Source organism: Heteronotia binoei, chromosome 6, assembly GCF_032191835.1.
Source record: "Heteronotia binoei isolate CCM8104 ecotype False Entrance Well chromosome 6, APGP_CSIRO_Hbin_v1, whole genome shotgun sequence".
NCBI classification, from domain to species: domain Eukaryota; kingdom Metazoa; phylum Chordata; class Lepidosauria; order Squamata; family Gekkonidae; genus Heteronotia; species Heteronotia binoei.
The window spans coordinates 84,948,651-84,963,000 of record NC_083228.1 but is presented as its reverse complement, the minus strand read 5'-3'; the positions used below and the strand labels follow the sequence as shown (position 1 = coordinate 84,963,000).

Below are 14,350 nucleotides of genomic sequence, written 5' to 3'. Positions count from 1 at the left end.
TGGGACTCAGGCCATAACTGGCTCAATAAACCAAGCTACTTTACTGGAAAGCTGGCAAATCTTGCTCTTTCTGAGCCAAATTTTGAAGTCTTGGAATGACTGAGAAAGTCCATGATGCTCCCAGTGACAGCAGCAGCACACCCCCTGGACTTTGTCAAAGCCTCATATTGACGATGGATCATTCCAGGCCATACTAGCTCATTTTCTGAACCCAGGAAATAAAATTCTGGCAGCATCTCTAAGGCACAAATCAAGTCATTCCTCTTTCTTGATCCTGTGCCAATGAGGCCAATGGATGTGCTGTATTAGGTGTATCATTTATCCATTATTCCTCCTTGTGTGCCATAATTTGTGCCCAGTTCCTAGAAAGTGATTTTGTCACCAAGAGCCTCTCTGATTCTTAATAATTCAAGCTAGACGGTCTCAGAGTTTTAGTCTGCGTCATGCATCAAGATGGCAGTTATAATGCCAGATCAGACTTTCTTGCATCTTGGAGAAGTGTACACTTGCTAGAAAGTGGCTCCTAGCGTCATGTCTTGATTGTCAGATGTGAAAAGCCTTAGCTGGCGTTTACCATGAGTAATATTTTCATTCTGTTCAGGGATCCCTGGAGCCAGGAGAAGCATTGCCACAGAAACTGAAATGGATTCTGAGACGCGAGTTCTGGCCACAGTTTCAGAAACTGCTGAATCAGGGTACAGAGGTATTGATTGGAATCTGGCAAAAGCAGAGGCATTATATAAGCAGCAGTATCTGAACACTGTTATTTCCTTTTTCAAAATGCAGAATGAATGGTGAAGAAATGTCATCAATGAAGCTTTGGTGCAAGATTTACTAGATGAGCACATGATGTGGCCTTGATTCATTGTTTATAAACTTTAAAAGTGTGGGGTCATCAGTATTTTGCAATGTCCTGGGGTCACTCTACATACTTCTTCTCAGCTGTGTCATTTCTGTAGATGATGAAGCAATTCTGAAACTGGAAGACCCTCAGTGATTTGTAGAATTGCATAGTCATCCTTCACATCCTCGTGCCTTTTTCACAACTTTCTCACCTGAAATCTAGTCAGTCCTACATGGGTTGGGGGCAAAAAGAAAGTGAAAAAAGAATTGGGGTAGAAGATGCTGCTAAGGGAAAGGAGGAAATAATGGGGGGGACAGACTTGAAGAAGAAGAAGAAATTGGATTTATATCCCGCCCTCCACTCCGAAGAGTCTCAGAGCAACTCACAATCTCCTTTATCTTCCTCCCCCACAACAGACACCCTGTGAGGTGGGTGGGGCTGGAGAGGGCTCTCACAGCAGCTGCCCTTTCAAGGACAACCTCTGCCAGAGCTATGGCTGACCCAAGGCCATTCCAGCAGGTGCAAGTGGAGGAGTGGGGAATCAAACCCAGTTCTCCCAGATAAGAATCCGCACACTTAACCACTACATCAAACTGGCTCTCCACAAACACTCACACTTGACTTGGAGCCTGTGGTTCTAGAAAGTGGCTCAAGCAGTCTTCTATTATTTTAACCAGTATATGGGTTGCTGTGAGTGTTTGAAAGTCAACCCTACTTGGAGCCTGGAAAGTCAAGGCACAATCAACAATATCCTAGCCTTATGTATTTTCAACAAATATGGGATGGTGCTTGGTAAATCAGGGAGGCAGATTAAATTAACCTTTGGTTCTGAGGCATAGGCATGTGAATACAGGAATATCCCTTCATATCATCATGCCATTTCTTACTTCTTTCAGATCCAACAAGAGTCCCTGTTTAACTCAGACTGGTAGTAGCTCTCTAGGGTCTCAGGGAGAAACTCTTGCCTAGCCCTGTTACTAATTGTGGATTAAACCTCAGATTTGTTTCGTATATGAGCCTTACCATAGAGCTACGGCTCTCCATCTGGAATCTAAACAGTAGACAATACAGAAGAGTTTCTGAGCAACTAGTTCCTTCTCATTGGCGCTCATCCAGAATATAATTCATTAGCCATCACTGCAGGAAGGCTGGATGTAAGACAGGATGATAACTTCTGAGCACTCCACCCAGACCAGACACACAAATACACAAACTAGCAGCCCAAGAATTCCCTAGGGCATTTCCCTGTTTTCTGCTAGCAAAGCCCCCAGACATTTCATAGCCCCCTCCCATCCCCCACCTTAAGAGAGAGGAGCTTTAGAACCCCAATGAATTCTCAATACCTTCAGGAAGCCCCCATCCTCACCAACTTTTCTCTTTTCATCTCTATGTATCCCATGCTCTTCCAGGTTTATAAAGGATATATGGATGATCCCAGGAATACAGATAATGCCTGGATAGAGACCTTGGCCATCAGCATGCACTTTGAAGACCAGAACGATGTGGAGATGAAGCGTTTGAATTCGGTACATATCTGTAGTGCCAATTCTTTTGTAGATCATAATAGGGTTCTCCTTTAGTTGCATATTCTGTGATGAAAGTATCCAGTAGGTTCCACATTTTTTGTGGATCCAGTTGCATTACTTTGACTGTACAACAAGGAAGAGGGTAGTTTTGTTGACCCTGGGCACTTTGGTGGGCATTGTTATCAGGCTAGAGAGAATGATTGAAGGCTTTGAAAAGCACACTGATTATATGAAAATGAACATCACTGGGAAAAGGAGAAGAAACAAGTTATTAGAGTTGAAGTACAAAGGTTTGTGTATGAGATACAGAGTGGCTGAATATTACATAACAGTTGCACAGAATGCTGTAATCTTTAGTGCATGTATTACTGAGATCTGGATGCATTAGCAAGGGCACATGAGTTTATCTCAACTGTTCACACCAGGGTTTTCAGTACAGTAGCAGGTATGCCCTGGAGGCTGGAGTGGTAGTATTGTTGCCTTGGTCTGTCGCAATTCCATTGCCCTGACCAGAATGGTCTATACCAACTTCACCAAATTTTGAGTGCTTGTTCCTGTCACTGGACTCCCAGCACAGGACTGGAATTCTGGTGGTGTACCACCCACCTCACTGACTAACAGGCTCCCTGTAGTAGTGTTGCTACTGGAATTCCTCCTATTGTTCATTGTGGGGAGACTTCGGCTTCCTACCTGGAGCAGTTCAGGATTTCATGACCCTCCCACAACAACCATGGTCTCAATTGACACCAAGTCTGGTTCACAGAGCAGGTCTCATCCTGGATTTGTTAATGATGATCTCCATTGTCATGGACAGATCACTTTCTGGTTGGGTTTAGCGTGAAGGAAACACAGAACCAGGGATGGTGGATCAGCTAGAACTGGGAATATGGCCACTCATTGGGAGTATGACCACTCACAGTTTAGGCTTTACATGTGCCTAGTTTCCAGCTAGAAATGGCACTAGATGTTCTGATAGAATCTACCTAAATTACTGGAACTGTGTCTGCTTCCCCATGATTTGTGGAATCAGAGGCGTACTAAAGTGCAACTCGGAATAACTTATGTTCTTATCAATCTGGCTCTTTTTCCACCAGTTTCTCCAGGGCTGTGATCTTGAGGTGACTGTCCGGTGGCAAGTTGTGGACAAGAGGATTCCCCTTTATACAAATCACAAAGAGATCCTTCAAAAAATATCTGTCCTCTTGGGAGCACACTACTAATAATGATGCAGCCCCCTGCAACAACAGCTGCTCTCCCATTTCCTCTCTTTCTAAACAAAGTCAATCTGGGTGGTTTGTCTTTGGTTCTTGTCATGGTGTAGATTCCCTTTGCTCAGACTACCATTCCACTCACTCTGGACTTCTGAGTTATTAATGAGATCTTAGAAATCAGACTTACCTTGGCTCACGCAAAGGTTGGCATGTGCTCTCAAAAGAGAAGGGACAGGACACTGTATCACCTGGAGCAGGGGTACTGAAACAAGTGTGTCACAGGCTTTGTGCCACATTTCCAGCGGTGGCACAGGCTTTGTTGTGGACTGTGATGAAATCCCAGCAGCTCTTTTGTGTTATTCTGAATCCACCAAGTAGTCAGATTCAGAACAGAATGACTGTTACAATGCTAATGGCAAGGGGCCCAGTGACAGTGCCTTCAAGATGGATGCCCTATCATCAAGCCCGCCTTTGGAAAGTCAACAGTGTACTCCATATGCAAGTGGTTGCCCAAAGACTCCTGGGTCAGCCATTTATTGGACCCAAACAGCCATTAGATTCCAGCAGATCTATAATACATGACAACTACTTGCATGCTATTGACCTCGAGTTTGGAGAATTTAAAGAAACTATATCTCCAAAGTTGGGAGGAATGATTGTAAAAGTAGAGCAATGAAATTGAATGACGCTCTATTGCTTTGTTCTGGTTAAAGGGCCATATGCACTTCTGATGAGAATGAGGCTGGAGATTCCTACTGGCCCCAGATTTCCATTTAGCCTACCCAATTAAGCTGCCCTGAGCCCGCCTCGGTGGGGAGGGCGGGATATAAATCGAATAAATAAAATAAATAAATTGTTTTGTCTGATGTTCCAGAGCTGTTAAGGCAAGAGTAACTTTTGCTTCATCCTGCGAGCTAGACCATGTTCAGGTACAAAGAACTACAAAAATTCCAGGGTTATTTTGTACTGGGACTGCTTGAGTTTCTCCTTTTTGACTGGTATACTGCAGCACATATACAAAAGGAAGTCATGTATGGTACCTGCGTTGTTTACACATCATTCATCTTTTTTTCCTTTTCTGTTTTTCTGTCCATCCTTTCGCCACACAGCTGATAGGTTAAGTTCTGCATAGAATGTGAGTTAAGTCTTTGATCCAAACAATGTTGCCTTTTCCATTTCTCATGTCACAACCACCCATAAGGATATAACAAAAATTCTTTTTGGCTCCACCTCATCCAGTATTTATTACTAACCATGACTTGCTAGAACTGACAATTATGGTCTGATGAAGTAGCATCTCCAGTGGTTTTGCTCCAGCCTCTGGCGATCAGATATACTAAAAATCTAACTGGGAATGCAGGTGAAAGGGAAACATGAAGGTCAATCAGTGCTATTAGCTAAAGCAACTATGAAACATTTATAGTTTTTGTTTTAGCAACCAATAGAAATGTATCTAATACACCTCTTAAATTATTTACTAGAGCAGTTAAAAAAAGGCACACAGCTCTTTCTGTTAATCGATGTATTGCCTTTCATACTCACACAACTTTGCATTGTTTATAATGCACTTGTATATGGTTGTGCCCTTACAGCTTTCTATATCTATAGGTGCATCCTATGTCCATACACATTTGCTTATGCTGGAAGGAGTAGACTGACCCTCAGAAGATCTCCACTCTTGTTGTATATCTTCCGTAAAAATACAAATAAATTATTCTTGCATAAGAATTGCACACCATTTTGTGATTTCTGTGTTATTACCTATGATGGAAATTGTTAGAGTTCATTTAGCAGATCAGTGTAGTTTTACAAAGTATAATTAACAAATCGAAACTTAAAAGATCAAGAACTTTGGGGACTTGTAGAAAGAATGAGACCACAAATCTGATGCAACATGGAAGATTTTAGTTTTGCACAGTTTTAGGGTTACTTACTCAAATGATAGATGATGAATGTACAGTCCCATGTTACAAAAAATCTTAAAAGATCTTTATTGAAAAAAGTTGGAAAGTACAATGAAGTACAAGGTAGAAAATCCATCAAAACAAGGTACAGAATACAGTAGTAAATTTACAAAAAACACAATTTGTCTAGTTCTTTTGGAATTTTATACTGTACAGTCAAATATTCCAATATAGGGAACCAAACAGTTTCAAAGTTGAATGTGGGAGTATGTGATTCTACATCAGAGACTGTCCATGATTTTAGCCATAACCTATAAGCTCCACAGCTTTTTATAATATAGCTGAATATATGGGCTTGATTGGCTTTTACAGCCCCATCTTGAATATTTTTACTCAGGACTTCCGGTTTCGGTGACCTGACCTAAGGAGCAACTCGGACCGGCTCGTCCAGAGCCGCTCCTTAATCGTGCAGTTGAGGGGTCTCTTCCTTTGGGAGACCCGACTCTGGGACCCAGGAAGGGTCTCGGAAGGCAGACAGCTCAAGGTGAGGGTCGGGATTGACAGTGGCGACTGTCTCCCGAGCCCAGCTTGTTGTGAGCCTCACTGCTCCAATCGCCATTTTTAAATGGCATTGAGGTTGGCTGCCAGACCTCTTCTTTCTCTTTCATCAAGCATTTTTGCATGAGCTGAATAAGCTGTATCATCACTATGAAGATTGTAAGTCTCCTTTTTCTACTAATATTGAGTCCTGAAGTACTATTTGTTTAACCAGGGGGACTGGAGAGTTGGGAGTGAAGCAGAGCACGGACAGAGGCAAAGGCGGCAAGAAAGCAGGGGGGTATAAGTCTCTCCCTTTCTCTTTGGAGGCCTCCAAAAGCTCCTGCCTAACCTGGTGACTTCTTTAATGTTATCCTGGGAAATATGAATCACACCAGTCTTTAAAGATAGAAAAGACTTGATAGCTTGTAGAACCATATAGCTGAAATGGTGTCTTGACACTGTGACCCCTAAAGAGTGGGAAGTGTCATGAGTTCAGTAGCTCAGACCCTGCAATGTCTGGAAAACACAGACGCTCTCACATCCGTTACATTGAGACAAGATATTTTGAGAACTTGCTAAGTGCTGTGGATTTGTTGCAAGTTAAGCAGAATTGTTCACATATTTCCTGTGAGAAGCTTCGTGTTGCGATGACCTAATCTGAGACCTGAGTCCTATAAAATAAAGGCTGCTTGCTTTGCAAGCTAAGCATTTCCTCTCCAACACGCGTGTTGTGTAATCATTCCTACAATAGCTGAATTGAATTGACCTGTCTTAAACTTTTTGGGGGGAGGAAGATCTTGCTGCTGGAAAGTTGCTTGCAAGCATATGTGCATGAGAAGGACAGTTGGTGCAAAAAGGCACAGTTGTCAATGAATATTTTAAAGAATTTAATTCTATAGGACAGATACAGTGTTATATAAACTTTTGAGACTTTGGAAGATATAAGAAAAGGAAGGAGTTTGAAGTTTATACTGAAGTATCCTGAATAAGTCTTTGTGGGTCCTAAATAGACACTTAAACTCTCATTGGATTTATACAGTGGATTATAAAATGCAGCTATATTGTTGACTGATGGAAGAATAGCTATGAAGGCTTCTAAGTGGATTATAAATTCCTGATGGTGGATATTATGGATATGACCCTTTAATATTGGTTCTATTTTTTATATTGTCTGAATATTTTTTCTTTTTTACCTTTCTTCATTTATTTTTCTCCATTTTTCTTGTTTCTTCACCCTCTGTGGAGTTTCCATTTCTTCATTTTTATTTTGGGACCATCTGGATTATTTTATTTTTGTTTATCTTTCTTTTTTCTGGGCTATTTTTAATTTCTGATTTTACCAGTGGATTATACAAATGGGGCATCCAGCCCTGGATTACAATTTATAGCATGGAACAGTTGGATGAACTTGTTAGGACTTGGACTCCATTGAACTATCTGCTTTGAAAAAGACATCTCAGTGAATTGTCTCTGTTTCAGTGAACTGTTTTGGCTAGATGATACTAAAGATTGTTGTGGTAAAAAGGCTTTGTTTAATATAAGTCTTATCACTGTTTGGGGCTTGTCAAATTGTTGATAGACACAAGAAGGTTGTTTTTTTAAACAATTATCTTTGTATAATATTGATACTGTCTAATAGATACTAGTTCAACTAATATAAATAGGAACAGTGTGTTCCAAAACAGGCTGCTGAAAAGGCAGTGCAAAAATTTGTGGCTGTGAGTGCAAATATACTAATAAGGATGGAAAATAAAGCTGCTACTGGCTTAAAAGACAATTTTAAAAAAGATAATCAAGAAGGTAAACCACCAATCCCCTCACCCAGCTCTTCGTCTGGTCTAGGGAAGTTTACAACCATGCAGGGGGACATGAAAGAGATGCAAAATACTCTACTAACTGCCATAGCACAGCTGACTGGTAAAGTAGCCAACATAGGAGAACAGATGGCAGAAATCAAACAAGAGCTTCAAGAGAACAGAAAACAAGACAGCAGAGACCAATAAAGCTTTCAAGGTTCTAGATGCACAGGTGACTGACAACACACAAAAGGTGGAACAGCTGGAAAAAGAACAGAAAGTATATGATAGTAGACTCCTACAACTAGAGATAGATAAAGCAGCTTACATGCTGAGGTTTCAAAATGTACCAGAAGAAAAAACTGAAGAGTTACAGACAATATTAAGTGAAACCTTGGCAGAAATCTTACAGGTGACACCTGAAAGGATGGAAGAAGAGTTTGATCAAGTTAAGCGAGTACCATCAAGTTTCACGAGACAGAATCAACTGCCCAGCGAAATCCATTTGAAGCTCACAAGAAAGAAGACCAGAGACAATATTCTGAAGCAAGCAAGAGATAAACCAGTGACAATAGGAGGAAATACGGTGAAAATTTTGAGAGAGGTGCCATAGCCAGTCAGACAAAAGAGAAGAGAATATCAAACCCTGACAAACTTTTTGAGAGAAAGAGAAATACCTTATACATGGCTAATGTCAGAAGACTTACTCTTTACCTATGAAGAGAACAGATATAGGATAAATTCTATCTTCAAAGCTCAAAACTTTCTGGAGACAGCGGAGAAAAAAGAGGAGAAGAAAAAGAAGAAGGATGAAGAGGAAGAAGAAGGCTCAGAGGAAGAGGATCCAAATGAACCACGGAAATACCCAACAAGATTGCAGACTAAAAAAGATAAAAAAGATAGTGATAAGAAAAATCCATAATGGCATCAATAATCTCAATTAATGTGAATGGACTTAATTCTCATATTAAAAGGAGGAAGACCTTTAGATATCTAACAAAATTGGAAATCGATATAATTTGCTTACAAGAAACTCATATTTTGGCTAAAGACCAACATTTTTTGAAAAATAAGAAACTTGGCAATTGGTTTATAACAACAGATACAAATAAAAAGAAAAAGGGATTGGCAATATATGTTAAGGACAAATTTAATCCACAACTACAATATGCTTCAGAAGATGGAAGAATTTTATTAGTGGAAGTTATGGTGGACAATTAAAAAATCTTATTGGAAAATATTTATGCCCCGAATGATCATCAAGAAAATTTTTTCAAAGACTGGTACATCTTAGGTTGTCAAATTTGGATTATGCAGAATACTGCATAGTAGGAGACTTCAATGCAGTTTCTGACAGACAATTGGATAAGAAAACACATAAACACAGTGGTGGGATTCAAATAAATTAACAACAGGTTCTATGTCCTAATGACTATTTTAACTATACCAAAAGATATACTGAAAGGTAGTTTAATAATTCACGCATTAAATACTGCAATAAGAACAGTAAAAGAGGTAAAGACAACTAAACTGTTGTTAATTTATTTGAATCCCACCACTGCATAAGACCACCCACTAAATTCATTTATAGGTGAGATATGAACCTGGAGCTTTGTGGTTTGTGGCTGAGCCACTAAACTATACCAGCACTGCAGGTTAGGGAGCGCTCTGAAGGATTGTGTAGAAGAGCTCTTTAAAAGCTGCACCCTGCCACAAAGATTCCAGTTGTATATCGTTACAGTTGGATCAGTGTTTTTCACTCAATGGATTGGAAGCCACATGTGGCTCTTTGGCATGCTTTTCTGAGTACTGTTCCCCAGTGCAGGACCTGGCCCATGTTTCAGGAAAGTAGACCAAAGACTTTGCCTAATGGGGCTTGTGGCTGATAGCTGGTTCTCACTTTGAAATAGCCACCAGTGGAACAGGTAAGCTGCAATCCTCCTTAAAGTGCAGTCCTCCTGCCAGGGATGGAAATAAATATGGCTCTTTTGGTTGATGGCAATCGTAGATGTTGCTCTCCATGAACTACTGAATGAGTAGCCTGGTCTCGCTGCCCTATGGAGCCCGCCGTTTCCTCCAGCCTCACCTTCATCGGGGCGCAGAAAGCAAAGGCGACCCCTTCCTCCTCCTGCTGCTGCTCAGCGGTGAAGGGGGAGGCGGCGGTTAACAGCAGGCGCCCGATCAACAAACGGTTCTATAGAACTGATGGCACATTAGGTAACGGTTCCATAGAACTGGTGCGAACCTGCTGAATCCCACCACTGCATAAACATACTAAAGCCAAAGGTCTCCAACTGCCAACAAGTTTTTGGAAGCTTGTAGAAGAATTGGAGCTAGTTGATGTATGGAGAACAAGATACCCAAATTCGAAAGACTTTACATATTACTCTGCTAGCCACCAAAGGTGGTCAAGAATTGATATGTGTTGGCTCTCTACAAACTTGGTTAAAGATCTAGCTGAGACAGAAATTAAAACAAGAATCATATCAGATCACAGTCCTGTAATGATAAAACTTAAAGGTACACAATTGAGAAGAATTTGGAGGTTAAATACTTCTATTTTAAAAGATAAAGACTTTCTTAAAGAATCTAAGGTTGAAATGGAATCTTTCAGAATATAACTCAAGATGTAAAGATGCAAGTGGTCTGGGATACCGCTAAAGCATATTTTAGGGGCCTTGCAATCAGGTACAGTGCAAAGAAAAAGAAAGAAAGAATTGAAAATTATCAAAGACTAATGTCGCAAGCAGGAGAAGCTGAAAAGAATTTAAAAGCACAACCGACAAAACAGGAGCTTCAAAATAAAGTTAAAGAAACACAACACCAACTTAATTTATTGCTTATAGAGGAAACGGAGAAAAAATTAAGATTTGCCAGACAAAACTTTTTTGAACATGCTAACAAACCTGGAAGGTGGTTGGCCTATAGAATGCGAAAAGAGAATGCCAAAAGAATAATACCGGTATTGAAAGATGAAAATAACAAAGAGAAAGTCCAAAGACAGGAGATATGCCAAATTGTGGAACAATTTTATAAAAGATTATATGAAGATAAACAAGTTCAAAAGGTAGACTTAAAAGACTATATTAAACAAAATAATCTTAATAAATTCACAGAACAACAACAAAAATTTTAAATGAACCAATAACAAAAGGGAAGGGGGAGACACAATGGCACCCCAAAAGAATGGCAAAGCTCCGGGTCCAGATGGCCTACCTGCTGAGTTCTATAAAGCTTATGAGGAGCCTTTATTGTTGCCATTTAAATGCCTTATTGAAAGGATTCAAGAGGAAGCGCAAATACCAGTTTCATGGCAAGAAGCTACAATATCCTTAATTCCAAAGGAGGATGCAGATTTGAAAGATATAAAAATCTACCGGCCAATTTCTCTTTTAAATGCGGATTACAAAATTTTTGCAGCAATATTGGCACAACGTTTGAAGAAGATCTTACAGTCCATAATACACCAAGACCAGGCAGGATTTCTTCCCAGAAGTTACCTGAAAGATGTCAGAATAGTATGTAACATAATGGAATACTATGAAAACCATCCAGAGAAATAATTGGCATTAATCTGTCTGGATGCAGAGAAGGCCTTTGACAACATTCGTTGGCAATTTATGTTGCAACAACTGAAGGGAATGGAATGTGGTGAGAATTTTTTGAGGCCTAAACAATCAATATATTTCTCGCAAAGGGCAAAGGTGATGGTGAATGGTGAACTAACAGAAACAATTGCTATTCAAAAGGGTACAAGACAAGGTTGCCCACTGTCACCACTCCTTTTTATTTTGTGCTTAGAGATACTGAATAACCAAATAAGAGAAGGGAGCAGTGATTAAAAGTGAACAATACAAATTGAGAGCCTTTGTGGATGATTTGGTTTTTATATTAGAGCAACCAATAGATTCAATTGATTGCTTGGTAAATAAGATTAACCAATTTGGCCACTGGGCAGGATTGAAGACTAATTATCATAAAACAAAATTCCTGACAAAGAATATGACGACAGAACAAATTCAACTTCTCCAACAAAAATCAGGGGTTTTTTTTAATGAGAAAAGAATTAAATACTTAGGTGTACATATTTCAAATAAGTGTAGCAGTTTGAAGATGGATAACTATGATAAACTGCTTAAAGAAATTTAAAAAGACCTGGGAAAATGGATATTGTTCTGTATTAAAGTCTATTGTCTTGTCTTTGGCATATTAACTTGTGTTCTCAACCACCAACTCATTTTAATGTCCATGTTTTCTAGCTCTTCCCTGGTTTTCAGTTGGTTATCATTTTTAAGCAATTCTTCATATCTATAACTCTGGTTAGGTTTGGTTGCTCTAATATAAAAACCAAATCATCCACAAAGGCTCTCAATTTGTATTGTTCACTTTTAATCGCTGCTCCCTTCTCTTATTTGGTTATTCAGTATCTCTAAGCACAAAATAAAAAGGAGTGGTGACAGTGGGCAACCTTGTCTTGTACCCTTCCTAATGGGAAGAATAGCCTCAGTAAAGATGAACATTTTGCCAAGATTGTTATTTTTATTTCAAACTATTCCAGTACTTTTAACCAGGTTTTTTTTAAAAGAATTGAACAAGATGGTCTCTAATTATATCTGGCAAGGCAAAAAACCAAGAATTAAACTTAAGATATTGCAAGACTCTAAACTGAGAGCAAGCTTGGGCCTCCCAGACTGGCAATTGTATTACAGAGCTTCTGTGCTCTCTTGGGTAAGAGACTGGGTGCTACTGAACGATAGGAGACAGTAGTTGCTAGAGGGACATGACCTCAATTTGGGTTGGCATGCGTATTTATGGTTAGAAGGACATTCTTACTTTAGAAGGACATTCTTACTTTAAAAATCACTGGTTCCGAAAATCTCTGTATCATACATGGTCGTGGCTAAAACTGAGAATTTACCAGAAAATTCCAAGATGAGTATCTCCAGTGGAAGCATTCACTCCTCCAAATCTTTTGAAACCTAACCAGAGTTATAGATATGAAGAATTGCTAAAAAATGATAACCAACTGAAAATCAGGGAAGAGCTAGAAAACATGGACATTAAAATGAGTTGGTGGTTGAGAACACAAGTTGAATCCAGATATGCCAAAGACAAGACAATAGACTTTAATACAGAACAATATCCATTTGACAAAATCTTCTTAGGTCCTCAAGAAAAACTAATTTCCACGCTATATTCATACTTATTACGGATGAAGATGCGATAGTAAAAGACTGTATGGTCCAATGGGCGAAAAACTTGGGACATAACATTATGTTAGAAGAATGGGAGAGGCTGTGGAAATTCAATATTAAACTAAGTCAGTCAGTAACCTTTAAAGAAAATCTGTACAAGATGTTTTATAGATGGTATATAACTCCACAGAAATTGTGTAAGATGTATACTAACATGTCTAACAAATGTTGGAAATGTACTAAACATGTGGGGTCTTTTTCTCATATGTGGTGGACCTGTGGGGTGGTGAATGACTACTGGAAGATGGTTCATGAACTATTATTGAAAATTTTGAAGACACAGATCCAATTTAAACCAGAACTGTTTTTATTGAACATATATCCTGATGATTATTCAAAAGAGACGAGACATTTGTTGGTGCACATTAACACAGCAGCTAGGATTCTTTTGGCACAGAGATGGAAGCTTCAGGAGACCCCCATGAGAATGGACTTAGTGGGAAAAATTCTGGAAACGGGTGAGCTGGACTATTTATCCCATTTGTTGGCTGGGAAATCGACAGAGGAAGATGACCAGTCTATAGAAAATAAAAGCACCTGCAGATCAGCTCCCTCCATTGAAACAAATGGGGCACCTGAGTATACACGGAACTGTAAAATTAATAATGATAAATTAATAGGGTTGCAGTTTATATCAAAATTAATGTTTACATTTAGAATCTTTATCCATTAACACCTTACCCATTCCCAAAACCCATCTGCAGCTATCACAAGAGAAGAAAAATGCACTGGAAATCTCATGGTAGTTTTTCTAGTGTCCCATGTGATCTAATCCATAGCCTCATAATTTTCAGGTACTTACAGCAAAAGTCCACAAAACAGACTCATCCATCTAGGTTTCCTCAGTTGGCCCTAACTGAAGACTTGGCAGCTGTTTCTGAATCAGCTTCGACTCCTTGAAGGTGCTCTTCAAACAAGGCTCTCCTTTCATAACAGGTCCTGGATGTTTTAAGACTTCTTTTAAGTCTTCATTAACATGCTGTGGCAGTGCTCCTTTCTTTCTGGAATGCCTTTATTTACTCCATGTTGGCTCAACTGTCCCAGCTCATAATTTCTTTCCTGGGAAAGACAATTGCACTCTCACATCACCTGTACAAATGTTGTGTACTTCCTACTTTCTTCAGTGGTACAAATCCCAGCAACACTTGAAAACAACAAAGTGTTCCCACCAGGCAGCAGACACACCCCCACCTACCTATCAGATGCACAGAGAGACACAAAGACACTCTTTGCTCCTTAGGTGTTTCTGTTTGAGCCAGTTCCCAGCTTTGTCA

General features: G+C 39.6%; 1 protein-coding gene across 8 annotated transcripts in view; it reads left to right on the top strand.

Moving 5' to 3' along the window:
- Positions 1-3,849, top strand: part of TRPM2 (transient receptor potential cation channel subfamily M member 2) — a 52,560-nt gene extending 48,711 nt beyond the window's left edge. For all 8 annotated transcript variants that reach the window (XM_060242040.1, XM_060242038.1, XM_060242037.1 and 5 more), the window contains 3 exons: positions 602-703; positions 2,254-2,370; positions 3,465-3,849. In XM_060242040.1, coding sequence (XP_060098023.1) covers positions 602-703; positions 2,254-2,370; positions 3,465-3,590 — 345 coding nt within the window. In that variant the 3' untranslated portion in view covers positions 3,591-3,849. The remainder of the gene's footprint in view (positions 1-601; positions 704-2,253; positions 2,371-3,464) is intronic.
- Positions 3,850-14,350: the final 10,501 nt, after the last annotated feature.